This window comes from Orycteropus afer, unplaced genomic scaffold, assembly GCF_000298275.1.
Source record: "Orycteropus afer afer isolate SDZICR_OR568_19922 unplaced genomic scaffold, OryAfe1.0 scaffold00256, whole genome shotgun sequence".
In the NCBI taxonomy this organism is placed as follows: domain Eukaryota; kingdom Metazoa; phylum Chordata; class Mammalia; order Tubulidentata; family Orycteropodidae; genus Orycteropus; species Orycteropus afer.
This window is the reverse complement of record NW_006921843.1, coordinates 978,305-992,539: the sequence shown is the minus strand read 5'-3', so window position 1 is coordinate 992,539 and position 14,235 is coordinate 978,305. Positions and strand designations below refer to the sequence as shown.

The 14,235-nt window shown below is 38.4% G+C and overlaps 1 protein-coding gene across 1 annotated transcript; it reads right to left on the bottom strand.

The window, feature by feature from the left end:
* Positions 1–11,732: 11,732 nt before the first annotated feature.
* On the bottom strand, positions 11,733–12,716 carry NDN (necdin, MAGE family member). Its single transcript, XM_007949892.1, has one exon. The coding sequence runs from the start codon at positions 12,714–12,716 to the stop codon at positions 11,733–11,735; it is 984 nt and encodes a 327-aa protein (XP_007948083.1).
* Positions 12,717–14,235: the final 1,519 nt, after the last annotated feature.

Below are 14,235 nucleotides of genomic sequence, written 5' to 3'. Positions count from 1 at the left end.
ATGTTGATCTTATATCCTGCCACGATGCTAAATCTCTCAATTTGTTCCAGTAGATTTTTGACTGAGTGAGTCTCTTGGGTTTTCTATGTATAAGATCATATCAGCAGGAAAGTGGGATACTTTGACTTCTTCCTTACCAATCTGGATGCTTTTGATTTCCCTTTCTTGCCTTATGGCTCTTGCTAAGACTTCCAGTACAATGTTGAATAGAAGTGGTGATAGTGGGAATCCTTGTCTGGTTCCTGTTCTCAAAAGGAATGGTTTTAATCTCTCTCTCTGTTGAGAATAATGTTGGCTGTTGGTTTTGCATAAATGCCCTTTATTATGTTGAGAGATATCCCTTCCATTCCTATTTTGCTGAGAGTCCTGCTCAGGAATGGGTGTTGGATTTTATCAAATGCCTTTTATGCATCAATTGAATTGAACATGTAGTTCTTCTCCATTGTGTTATTTATATGGTGGATGACATTGATTGTTTTTCTAATGTTGAACCATCCCTGCATACCTGATTTGTAGTTTTCCTTGTATAGGCCTTTTGTATTCCTGGTAAGATTTATTCCCAAGTATTTATTCTTTTTAGTAGGTATTATAAATGTATTTATTTCCTTTTGAGAGATCTCATTGCTGGTGTAGAGGGATCCAACTGATTTTTGAATGTTGATCTTGTGTCCGGCCACTATGCTAAATCGTTCAATAAGTTCCAATAGTTTTCTCACTAGGTCTTTTGGTTTTCTATGTATAGGATCATATCACCTGAAAATAGGGATAGTTTTACTTCTTCCTTATCAATATAGATGCCTTTGATTTCCTTTTTTTTTTTTTTTTTTGTCCTGACTAGGACTTCTAATACCATATTGAACAGAACTGGAGATACAAATAGTGCTGGCAGATTAGATATCCATTTTCAGATAAATGAAACATCCATACCTCACACCATACACAAATATAAACTCCACATGGATCAAAGACTTAAATGTGAAACCTAAAACTATACTGTTCATCAAAGAAAAAAAAATAAGGGTAATATTAAAAGAAGCCTGGCAATTCAAACCCACCAGCAACTGCTTGGAAAGAAGGTTTGGCAATCTACTTCCGTGGTGATACCACCTCAGAAACCCAAAGAGGGGTCGCTATGAGTCAGATCCAACTCTGTGGCAGTGAGTAATGTATAGCATGAATAGGCTAGCAATCAAGACCCAATATGTACAAAAAGTAGAAAATAAACTAGATTATTGGGACCTTCTAAAAATTAAATTCTTATATGCATCAAAATATCTCTCTAAAAAAGTGAAAAGAGAACCTACAGAATGGGAAAAAAATATATCTGGCAGTGACATGTCAGACAAACTATTTATCTTTAAAATTTATAGAAAAGTCTAGCATCTCAACACCAAAAAGACAAAAAAAAAAAAAAATCCTGTTGAAAAATGGGCAAAATATATGAATGGATAATTCACCAGAAAATATATTCAGGCAGCCAACAAACACATAAAGAAATTCTCATGATCATTAGCCATTAGAGAGATGAAAATCAAAACAGCCATGAGATACTTTCTCACCCCAACATTAATAGCAAAGTTCAACAAGACGGAAAGCAACAAATACTGGTGAGGATGTGGAGTGATAGGCACTCTTAAACACTGCTTGTAGGACAGTAAAATGGTACAAACAATGTGGAAATTGGTATGGCAATTCCTTAAGAAGTTGGAAACAGAAATACCATTTGACCCAGCAAGCCCATAACTAGGTATATATCCTACAGAAGTGAGAGACAGGACACAAATACATATATGCACACCCATGTTCATCTTAGCACTATTCACAATAGCAAAGAGATGGAAACAACCTAAGGGCCCATCAATTGAGGAATGGATAAACAAACTGTGGTACATGCACACAATGGAACAGTATGCAACCGTAAAGAATAATGTAGAATCTGCCAAAAACCAAATAATGAGGATGAACTTCGAACACATTATACTGAGTGAAATAAGTCAATCACAGGACAAATATTGTATTAATCCACTATTGTAAAAAGTCAAGGGTAGGTTTATAAATGGAAGGAAACTTTCTCTATTGGTTACCTGGGAAGGGAGAGGAGGAGGGGGAAAATTTCTAGATAGGTTGAAAAAAAAAAGATACATACACACAACACACACACACACACACACACACATACCAAAGATTATTATTGGTTACCAGTGGTATGAGGGAGGTGGAAAGGGGAAGTTTTATTGTTTTCTTTCTTTCCTTCTTTCTTTTTTTTTTTGAGGGGAGGCATTGAGTTCATGCTAATAGGTGGTGGAATATTTTGGGAAAGGATAGCAATAATGGTGGCACAACATGAAAAATGTAATCAGTGTTCCTGAGTTGTAAATGTGGAAGTATTGCATTGGTGAATGTCTTGTTGTATATGCTTTCACCATAGTAAAAGTAAAAAAAAAAAGTAGAACTGAAGATAGAGGCATCCTTGTTTCATTCCTGTCCTCAAGGGGAATTGTTTCTGTCTCTCTCCATTGAGAATAATTGCTGTTTTTGTATATATGCCCTTTATTATGTTGAGGAATTGCCTTTCTACTCCTATTTTTATGATAGCTTTTATCAGGAATGGGCATTGTATTTTATCAAATGCTTTTTCTGAATCTATTGAAGGAGTCGGGGCCGACTCGATGGCAAATAACAACAACAACAACAACATTGATATGGTCGTGTGATTCTTTTCCTTTATTTTACTTATATGATGGGTTATAATGATTGTTTTTCTACTGTTGAACAATCCTAGCATCTCTGGTTATAAGATTGAAAGCCAGTCTTTTGCCATTAAACATAAATAATGTTAATTATGAAAGCTGTTGTTGTTTGCCGTCGAGTCGGCCCGACTCATTATGAGAGCAGTGATTGTAAAATTCTTGCCTTCCATGCAGGAGATCAGATGCATCTCAAGGGCAAGTACACTTATCTATCAGTGGAGGCTGCATGTTTCTATGATGCTGAGCAGAATTCAGTGGAACTTCTGGACTAAGATTGTCTCAGAAGAAATACTTGGACATATACTACCCATATTCAGTCAATGAAAACCCTATGGATAACAACCTCTTGTCCTGTTGTGCATAGGGTCTCCTTGAGTCAGGGGCCAACTCAGTGGCAGCCAAAACCACAACAATGTTAATTGTAGTTGTGCAGATGCTTTTTATCAGGTTAAAGTTATTTCATTCTATGTGTTCTATATCTAATTTTCTAAGTGTTTATCATGAATAAGGTTGAACTATGCCAAATGCTTTTTCTTCCTGAATTGACATGGTCAGTGTATTTTCTTCTTAAGACTCTTAATATGGGGAATTGCATTGAATAATTTTTTTATTATTCAATCAGTCTTGCAGTCTTGAAATAATTATCACTTGGCCGTGGTGTATTATTATTCAATTTGCTAACATCTGCTAGCGTCTTCCATGGCAGATTCTCCTGTGAAGACCCCAGTTCTTTCCATTTTCTAGGAGACTTATGGGACTGGCTCTCTATCTTATAACTTCCTTTTCTGTCCTACATTATTCTTTCCCTTGCCACTCCTCTGAGAAAATATCAACTTCCTATCATAAATATTAAAATAAGCTACGTGTAATCAGTAATTTCATCCTTATGTCTCACCTCCATTGATAATAAAAGGAGCTCTAGTGGCATGGTGTCTAAGGCACTTGACTGGTAAGCAGAAGGCTGGTGGGTTTGAACCCACCATTCTGTGAAAGGAAGACCGGGAAATCCACTTCTGTAAAGATTTATCACCTCAGAAACCCAAAGAGGGTCACTATGAGTTGGAATTGACTTGATGGCAGTGAGGTTTTTTTTTTTTTTTTAATTGATAATATATTATCAACTCTATTTAAAGTTAATACCTTTTCTTATGCTTTAGATCTCATCACTTTGTCTCCACACTGGCCTTCCTCTATCAGTAGTTGACTATGTTCATAATGTTTGCATTCACATGATATTCAATTCATTGAAGTGTATCTTCTGTTATATCTTCTCTACTGGAATTTCTCTTCATAAGAAGAAAGTGATATCTTCATTAGTAAACTCAGTTCAGTGGACATTTCTCAGTTTTATTTCACTTCTTCATACCTCAACTAAATGTAACACTTTGCCTTCCCTTCCTTCCTTTGACATTTGTAAAACTACATTCTCTACACTTTGGCTTATTCCTAATCTCTGACCACTGATTCTTCATACTATTTGAGAGTTCTCTCTCTACTTTTCTATAATTTTTTTCCCCTCAATACTTCATTCTGGACCTCCTCCCTCCAATTCTACAAAGTTCCTAAATGTAGATGACTCTAGACAAGGAGAAAAATTACATAAATACCTGTAGAAATCTGATTATTGGAGTGTCTGAAAATGAGCTCAAGAATGCAAAACGAGGTGAGGAGTAACACTAGTCACCTTTCACCCTCCCTAAACTATATCATTTAACCTTGTTCGTGAGTTCATTAAATTCTAAGCTACATCTTGATGTTCTTTTTTGTGGATTCTTCATTCCCCCCTCATCCAGTGAAAATGTTTGATTTAATGCCCCACAATAAATATCTAAACTGAGCTCATCATCTTCTCACTTAAATCTATTGTTTATTTGCTCCCAACTTCAACTTTTGTGCACTACAGAAACGTGGCTACTATCTTTGACTTTTCTCTGTCTTTATTTCTAGCATTTAATAAGTCATCAATTCCTGTTAACTTAATTCCAAGTATTTCTCAATTTCTTTCCTTTAACTCCATCTTCCTTACTCATTCCCTAGGTAAGACCATTATATCTCACCTGAGTTAATGCAAAACATATTATATGGTTATGAATTTAATCACCTTTAATCAAACCTTAATTAACAATCATCCTACTAAACAGATAAATATATTTTTTTCCTTTCCTCCCACCCTCCCCGCTCCCTACCAAATGCTTAGGCTATCTCAACAACTATTGTTCACTCCAGCTCAAAATTCTGCTATTTTTATTTCCATGATCTTTCATTCTCATGGTTTATTTTTTCTGTTCTTCATCCAGATACTCTTTTAATCACTTCTAGCTCTTTTTTCAGTACTAGACTTGAGAATGTTTCAATTTTTAAGGATACAATTATGGACACACTGCTTTTTACTATGTTCACTTTCTTTGTGGATAGCATTGAATTCAAATGTATTGCTGCAGTCCAGGGCCATAATTTTCTTTTGAATGTCAGGCATCTTTATATATTTTTAACCTCCTATATATGTTAAGATATATCATACACTCCTAATATATAAATTATTGTTTCCATCCAAATACTGTTCCTTGTCCACTTTATCCTGTCTTATTAAGTTTCACTACCATTCAAATGGTGCCCAAATCAAAATTCTGAGTAAAGACTGACTTCATCTCCCTTATCTAACCATCCACCATTCCTCAACTAAATGCCAAGTACACACACTTCAAATTCGTCTACATCACCCTCATCTTAAGACTTTCAACTTTGAATTTCATCCCTCTTAACTAATTCTGAATATAGTAATGAGAGTAATATTTCTTTTAAAAAATGTGATGTCAATTAAGTCAGTCCTAAACCTCTCTAGTGTTTTCTTATTTACTCTTTAAAAATAATGTGCATGCTTACCATCACCTACAAGGACTTCCCTGATGCCTTCTTTTTAATCCTAATTTTGTACCATTCTTCCCCCTGCTCCCGGAATGCACTATAATCACTAGCATTAACTCTACAGTCATTGACCTAAGTTGACTTAAAACAACAAGCTGACCACAAATAAATAAAAGGATATATAAAAACATATACTGAAAATGAAAATCCTAAGTTTCTTCCCATGGTGATTGCCAAGATCTGATGAAGTTCTGACCTTCATGTTCTGATTACTAGGTCTGAGTTAAGTTTCCATGCTTGATTTAAGTAAGGTGGCAAGGAAATGGAATTACTCAGTTGGTCAGAACATTATCAAAGCCCACTCATAATCAGCAAGACACAAAATGAGTAGCAGTCATGCAAAGGAAAAGAAGGATAAAAAGTTTGGAGATGTATATCAGCTACAGATGCTTTAAGCTGCATGAAACAGGAAATAGTACAAGACAGTACCTTAAAATGTAAAGGCTTATTCTACACACCAAGAAGTACAAAAGTAAATAGATAGTTATTAATTCAGTGGTTGGAAAATGTCAGGCTCAACATCTCTGTGTTTCTTTTGACTTTTGTCACACTTGTCATCACAGGAGCTGCAATAGTGCTTGATATTATTGACACATTCCCTGAAAGAGAAAATCTGTGCAGAAAGGAAATGCACAGTAGACTTCTTAAATCTCTTGACCAGAATTTAACTGAGAAAGGCTGAGAAATCAAACATTAACTTTTGCAGCCTCAGTTGTGCAGACAGACAAGAGTGTAGGATGTCGGATGTTTGTCAACCCATCCATAATGCTACAATGTGTGCTGGTAAAGGCAGCCTTAAAATTCACTTACTTAGTGCTCAAGACTTTCTTATATGATGCTTTATCTTCCTGAAATCATGCATCCTACATTGTTTGCTAGATTCCTCAGTTTATCCTTCAGCTTAAATTTTACCTTTCCAATTAACCTTTGGTTGAGGGTCCTACAAAAGAGATTGTCTCCTTTCCCATTTTTTTTAGCACTCTAACCAAGTCATTTATTTCACATATCTGGTCCAAGTGTGCTATTTTGTATATTCATTTGTTTACAATTTTACTGTGCCATAACAACATTATTGTTTGTAAGTAATCTGCTCAAGGGCAAGGACTATGTTTAATTTACCAGTGTGTTCCCAGCACACAGCAAAATTTGGCCATATTGTAGGAGTTGAATACATCTCTATTGAATAAATATAGAAACAAATAATTTTATACATCAAATAGAAAATATTAAAATTAAGACATAAAACTCTTTAGGTAACAAAATAAATGGATAATATCATTAAACGTTCTAAGGCACTTAGTAGGTTAAACAAGGAATAATAGAAGAAATTAAGAGATAAGCTTGAAGGGTTTATTAGACTTTTGATTAGTAATTAGAAAAACCAGAGGTTGCTTACTCAAAAGAAATCCATTCTTCAGTGTGATTTATTCTAAATCTATTGATCTCAATATGATTGAATTTAGCCTTCTTCTTACTCATGTTCTTGAGGATATTGGCAATATCTTCTTTATGGTGCTTTTCTCTTTATCTGCTGTTCTACTCTACCAGTACCAGTACTAGTTGCCTTCTAATCAACTGCAACTCATGGACATTCCATGTGTGTCAGAGATCTATGCTGCAAAGGATTTTCAGGGCTGTTATTTTGGAAGTAGATCAGCAGACCATTCTTCTGAAGTGCCTCTTGGTAGACACGAACCACCAGACTTTTTGTTAGTAGCTGAATGCCTAACTCTTTGCACTATCTATGGACTCTTCTACCCTCAAGCCTACTCTGAAATTTTATTTCCCAACTCCTTTTCAGTAAATTTCCAGAGACTTTTTTATGGTGTCACATGTCTCCACATTTGTTCACTCAGCAGTTGCCTGAACACAAAAAAAACACTCCTCTCCAGTCCACCCTTCACCACAACCTATTTGTGTCTTTGGCTCTTTTGCTTAGTGAAAAAATGTTTTTATGCACCGTTTCTCCTTCAAAAAACAAACCACTAGATATTAGCCCATTTTATTTGACTGGTCAAAGAAACCACTCTTGAAAATGTTTTGTTTCTACTCTTTTTGTGTACTTATTTTTCTTTCATTAATTTCAACATGTCTGTATTTCCTTCTACTTTAGTTAGCATGGGTAGTTAGTATAAGAATTAATTGCTATGCTTGTTGCTGTATTTGCTATTGGGAGATGTAGTTCTTTTCTAATATTCTGAGTTTATTATCTCATGTAACAGATATTATTGAGCATGTATATATCCTGGTTCCTAAGTTATGCATAAAGGAAATGGTAGAGGAAAAATACATACATACATATATATAAAAGCTCTAGTAGCATAGTGCCTAAGGCACTTGACTGCTAACCAGAAAGCTGGCAGTTCAAACCCATCAGGCACTCCTTGGAAGGAAGATGGGGCAATCTACTTCCATAGTGATACTGCCTTGGAAACCTAAGGAGGGGTAGCTATGAGTCGGGTCTGACTCGATGGCACATAACAACAATAACAAATATATATGCAATTCTTGACCTTAAATATCTAACAATCTAGGAAGATACGAAATACAATTATTCATTTATTTATTTATTTTAAAAGGATGTGTAGTTTGAGTGAAAATTTCAGCATACTATTGGAGGGAATATGACCATGGAAAAGTTGTCTGAATTTTGAGGGCCAGGAGAGGGTACTCCCGGGAAGTGGTGTTCATTAGTTGGCCAGATAAAATTCAAGTGCAGCAATGGGTGATATGACAGGCTTTTTAAATGGAGAAAGCACTTAAGTGTTAAAGCTGATAATTTAAGACCTTCATTTTCTGTTTAGTAATCATAAACTTAAAGTCATTGATATTCTTCTCAGGATAAGTTAAGCCAGATGCCATTAAATTTTATATTAAATTTACAAAAGTACTTTTTTACCCTTCATGATTTCATTAAAATGAAGTTAAGTGACTTTGTGTATGAGAGCTTGTTAAGAAGTGGGGTCCCACATGCCAGGGTGACCAGATAAAAGGTCACATGTTATGGGTAATTAGGACAACCTCTCAATCACAGCAGTTTGGGTTCACCACACTGTCATCCTGGATTGTAACATCAAGGACCTCCTTCCTGATCCTTTTCTGAAAGGCTTATCCTAGCACTTTATGAGTGAACCTTCTACACAATATTTGACAAACCCTCCAACTTTATTCAGAGCCCAGAGTGAGAAGTGAAAATCTAGGAGAAATATTCAGTGTTCCCTCCCTGTGCCCCAAACTTTTGTTCCTATGGGGCCAGGAATCATGAACCAATTCTGATTTGCCCCAAACTTTTGTTCCTATGGGGCCAGGTATCATGAACCAATTCTGATCCATATCATGGAATCCATTTCCTCTAGTACTGGCTGCTTCTAAGTCATCATAGGAGCTGAGTCTCCCTGCCCATGTGACTTAGTAAGATCAGCTCAGTTCTCAAAATCATGTCATTTGGAGGTTCAATCTTCTATGTTATGGTTTATATACTTGTGTCAGTGAGCTTGGGCCAGGTATGGAGATGTTTCCCTCTGCCTCTCACAGCAGAGAAGATAGATACAAAAATAGGAAGAAGGGAGGGGACTGCCTCCTTGGTGGCTTCTGGGTGTGACTGCAAGAAGTGTACAGGAGCAACCATTGTTGAGAAAAGTCAGCTCTCCAGTAAGGAAAACATGCAAGCATTAGAGAAAATGACTAGAACCATACCATAAAAGGAGTGACAGCTGTGGCTTTTCTCCAGAAATGGAGCATACTGCATAGCTCTATAATTTTAAATGAAAAGAGGTAGATTTGTTTGGATTCTGATTAAATTTTTTGGATTTGGGGAGGGGAAATTTATAAACATTTATGACACTCACAGCTCTGGTAGCATAGTGGCTAAAGCACTTAACTGCTAACCAGAAGGCTGGCGGTTCAAACCCACCAGCCACTCCTCGGAAGGAAGGTTGGGCAACCCTACTTCCGTAGTGATACTGCCCCGGAAACCCAAGGAGGGGTCGCTATGAGTCGGGGCTGACTCGACAGCAAACAACAACAACATGACACTCACGTTGGCTTTCGGTAAGTGGTGCCATCAAAACCTGGTCATTCCTGCCTGGGTTACTGCAAAACTGCCCCTCTTTAGGGCTTCATAAGAAGTCTTCTAAGCTGGGGATATATTCCATCTCAGTAAACCTGAGGCTTCTTGAGCATTTTCAACAATATTCTACTTGTTAAGTGATGCTATTAAGTGCTGGGAATCCTAGCACCCAACCCAGATTATAACTCCCTTACCCAAATATGATTTTTGTTTCTTTTGGGGGTGATGGGACATAGTAGTCCAATATGCTCCTACTCATTATCTGTTTTTCCCAGGAAAGGTATAGGCTTTCAACAAATGGCCTTTTCCAATCCTGTAGCATTTAAAGGGTTTTTAGATTTATTAAAGGTCCCTTTTCCTATTCTCCTTCTGATAGGACTGAAAATTTCAGAGTGAGACTATTTTTTCAGTCATTGTTTCTCTCTCCCATTCACACCCAGTTTCACCCTCTGAAAGATCACCTTGTAATTCAAGGACTCCTGAGACACACCCAGCCTAAAAAATTGTCTTCCTATTCCAGCTCCCACCTCCCTCTCCTGAGTGTGCCCCTGGCCTTGATGGTCACAGAAGCCTCTTTCATCTCAGACCTTCAGTACAGACTTGTTTAAAATCTAGACTTCACTGATAACTAAGCAGGAATTATTTGGCTAGGTCCTTAGATCTTTCTAAATTTCTTAATTTGTAAAATTAGAATAATATTGCTTTCTAGAAAGGCTTATAGTGAGGATTACCTCAGAAAATAAAATTTTGTAGCCCATTTTATATGTGTATGTGTTTTAAGAGTGAGGGATTAAGAGTACAGACTGAAATACGGAATTTAAAAAAAAAACAAACAAAAACAAAAATAGACTAAAAACCAAGGGGTTGAGGGCATGGGTCAACAGGTGGGAAAGAGTGTAAGCTCTACATTTATTCTGCACTCAAATTGTAATCCATATTCTTACTAAGCTTATGATTGAGGAAAAGTTAATTACATATTTTATTACTGAATTTCCACCTTGGTGTAGATGTAAAAAGTGCCTGCTTCACAGGGCTGTTATGAGGATTATGTAAAAGGAGAAAATTAATGTAAAAGGCTTAGTACAATGCGTCACTTTTTCTGTGCCCACAAAAGATGGATATGAATTTATTGAAGTTATTAATTTTAATAAAATGTAGAAAATGAAACAAAATCACTCTAAATATTTTTTCTATGTGATGTCATTAAAAACTCATTTTGCTTCTTTTCATACTTCTCTATATTTGTCAAAGTTTCTTAAATGAACATGCAAGTTATGTAAAAAAATAAAATTATAAACTTCACACACTCATGAGTATTGAGAAGTAGTGATTTTCCTATTAGGTGAAAAAGCTCTACCTGTACATTTTGTAAACCAACAGTACTAGTTTGTTACAAAGATATATAAAGTACACTTTTCCAAAAATGATTTTATCACATGGATCTTTAATGTTTACTTGTGGTGGAATTGTGTTTGTGTTTAGTAAAGTGTGACAAGTGCCCACATTAAGATCAGTTCAGTTCTAATTATTGAACTCCACATAGATGTGTTTCCTGTGCCCAGCAAGGAGATAAAGGGGCCTTGACTTTTCTCTTGGTTTTGTCAGCTTTACTAGTGAGTTCTTCCAAACTCTCCATGAGCAGTTTATATCAATACACAACATCCGTTCCATATAAAAGAATAACATGGAAAATTTCTTAATGTATTTCATACATTTAGCACATCTCTGGTACAAAAATCCAAGAAAGGTAGCACAAGAGCTAAAGCACCAACAGAGCTTACTTATACACAGACATGCATAAATCCTAAACACTACACAATAGTACCCAAATGAATACAACATTGCATTAAAAGGTATAAAAGCACTGTACTGAAAACTGAAAGTTACACGTGAAATACTGCACTGTAAATCCTGAATACTCTAATGCCCAACCCACCCCTCCACAGCACTGGTGAGGGTCAGACCAATCAAGCAGCCTCCAGACCTTGCTAATCCTCAGAAACGCTGCTTCGTGGGTAGTGGACAATGGTGTCAGCCTCCCGCAGGGCTCTAGCTTCCTCAAGAGCTTCTCTGTACCGGGAAGGCCAAGCCTGGGGGTCTTTTTTAAAGACCCTGGCCAGAAACTCCATGATTTGCATCTTGGTAATTTCACGGGTTGCTCTGGCGCCCCAGAAGAACTCATACTCAGGTGGCTCAACGTGTGGTACGCGCTGGTACTTCAGGTAATTTTGCTGAACAAACTCCTCGGTAATGAGCTTTCTTACATCCCCAAAAGTGGAATGCTTCTTCCAGGGCCTAAGGCCCAGAATGCGCAGCACATTCCAGACTGCACTCTCTCTAGCACCGCGGCCCTTCACGTAGATGAGGCTGAGGATCATCAGCAGGAGACCTGTCATGGGCATGTGGTTGCTCAGCGCCATCCTGTCCAGCTCCTCAGGCTCCAGTGCTTTGACTAGTGAAAACTCCATCGTATGCAGACTGGTCAGCCTCAGGTGTAGCCCGAACACTCGGGCGAGGATGAGGCTTGTACGCCTAAGAATGCTCCTGCACCATTTCTTGTAGCTACCGATGACATCCTTCACCATATCTGGGAACCATATGATCATCTTCTTTTGGTCCTTGACAAGCACATACCACATGAGCTCATGAGCTTTCTGAACCAGCTGGGCAGGGGCTGGCGGTGCTGGGCCAGGCTGGGCCGGAGACGCACTCAGGGCCTGGCGGGCGCGGCCTTCTTCTGCCGCCCGCTGCAGGGCCTTTGCGTCCCCCTTGTCGCTTAGGGCCTGGGGCTGCGGTGAGGCCTGCTTTGCGTCCATCGGTCTAGGAGGAAGGTTCTGTGGCTCTGCGAGAGTCGCTGCCTGAGAGACTGGCAGAGGAGCCTCCATTGGGATCCCAGGGCTACTGCACACCTCGGAGTGGGAGATTTCAGCTGCATAGCTGGGGTCGCCCAGATCCTTACTTTGTTCCGACATGTCCGCTCTGACCAGAGTAGGGCCTGTGTCCCGGAGCTATTTGGGCGTGCTCTGTCTCCGCAGATTCAAGGAGAGGAAGTGTACACCGTTGCGCGGCGTCTTCCGCAGCGGAGGGGTGGGGCGGGGAACGCGCCTGCGCATTGACAGAATGCGGGGGGGGGGGCTGGTAGAGCCAAGACCCTCGGGGTGTGGTGTGGTAGGGCTTGGCGGGGCGTGGCGGAGTCCAGATCCCCGTGGGTCTTGCAGTGATGCCAGGGGAGAGGCTAGAGACCTTGACTAAAGTAATGATGAGAAGGACCTCACGTTTTCTGCTTGGGCTAAGTAGGTGGAGACAGGGACCAAAGTGGGTGGCTGCTAGGGGAGAGGCGAGTATAGGGAGAAAGAGAGAAAGATGATAACTTAAAGTTCTGAGAGACAGAGATCAGGTTTTTTAGGAAGTGTTCAATTGGAATAAATGTTCAACCAGAATTAAAAGTCCTAGAGAAAAGTCTAGGCGGTTGTGTAAACTTAGGTACAGCTGTGAGAATTTTAACCAACGGACCAGTCAAGTTTGCCCAAGAGCTCTCTAAATGTAAAGAGAATGTCTGAGATTGGACTCTAGAGAAACATCAATGTTGTCCCTGCCAAATAAGAGAGGTTATAAAATAAGGACAAACCAGAATGTGGTTAAAGACATTCTCTACCAATCCATGTCAAAACTGAACTTTTTTTTTTTTTTTTTGAGGTAATAAACTAGTAACACTGTTAGTGTTTAAATTGTCATTCATTTGGATTTTCCATTTCCTTTAAGTTATGTTTACTTAATTTAATTTTTTCCATAAGATTCTACAGTACAAAGCTTGACATATTTATTAGCACAACTTTGTTAATGTATTTTTTCCTTATTTGCTCAAAATTCTCCTTCCCCTGATTATTGCTGTCTTTGAGAGTTCTGGTGGTGTAGTGCCTAAGGCATTTGACTGCTAACCAGAAGGCTGGCAGTTCAAACTCACTAGCGACTCCTTGGAAGGAAGGTTGGACAATCTACTTGCGAAGTGATACTGCCTCAGAAACCCAAGGAGGGGTCGCTATGAGTTGGATCCAAATTGACAGCAGTGAGTTTGGGTTTTTTGGTTTAGATATCTATCATGAGACTGCCTTTTAGATTTGGACAATGTGTCTTCTCTGAAGCAGCAGCTTATGAGCCCAAGGGTGAAGCTTGCAAAATTATCTCCCCAAAGCAACTCAGGATTCTCTTTAAATCAAGATTCTGTAAATAGAAGTTTCATTGATGCAGAAAATATATGGAAAAATATAGGTAAAATATTCTGAAACAGTTTGAGGTTGGTTTTTTTAAACTCTATAATGTGGAACAGATTAAACAGCTGTGGAATAGACTCTTCTTGGCAGACAGACTCAGGACAGGAGAGGCATGTCTTGGCTTTGGTTTCCATAGAAAGCAGGGGAAGGGGGCCTCTTCTGACAGCCTCCTATGGACAGAGCATGCTCACCATGCAGAAGGCTAGAGGCCCTGAGTGAA

Bases quoted from the DNA above. Each gene is read 5' to 3' on its own strand.
- NDN (XM_007949892.1), bottom strand. From the start codon at position 12,716: ATGTCGGAACAAAGTAAGGATCTGGGCGACCCCAGCTATGCAGCTGAA.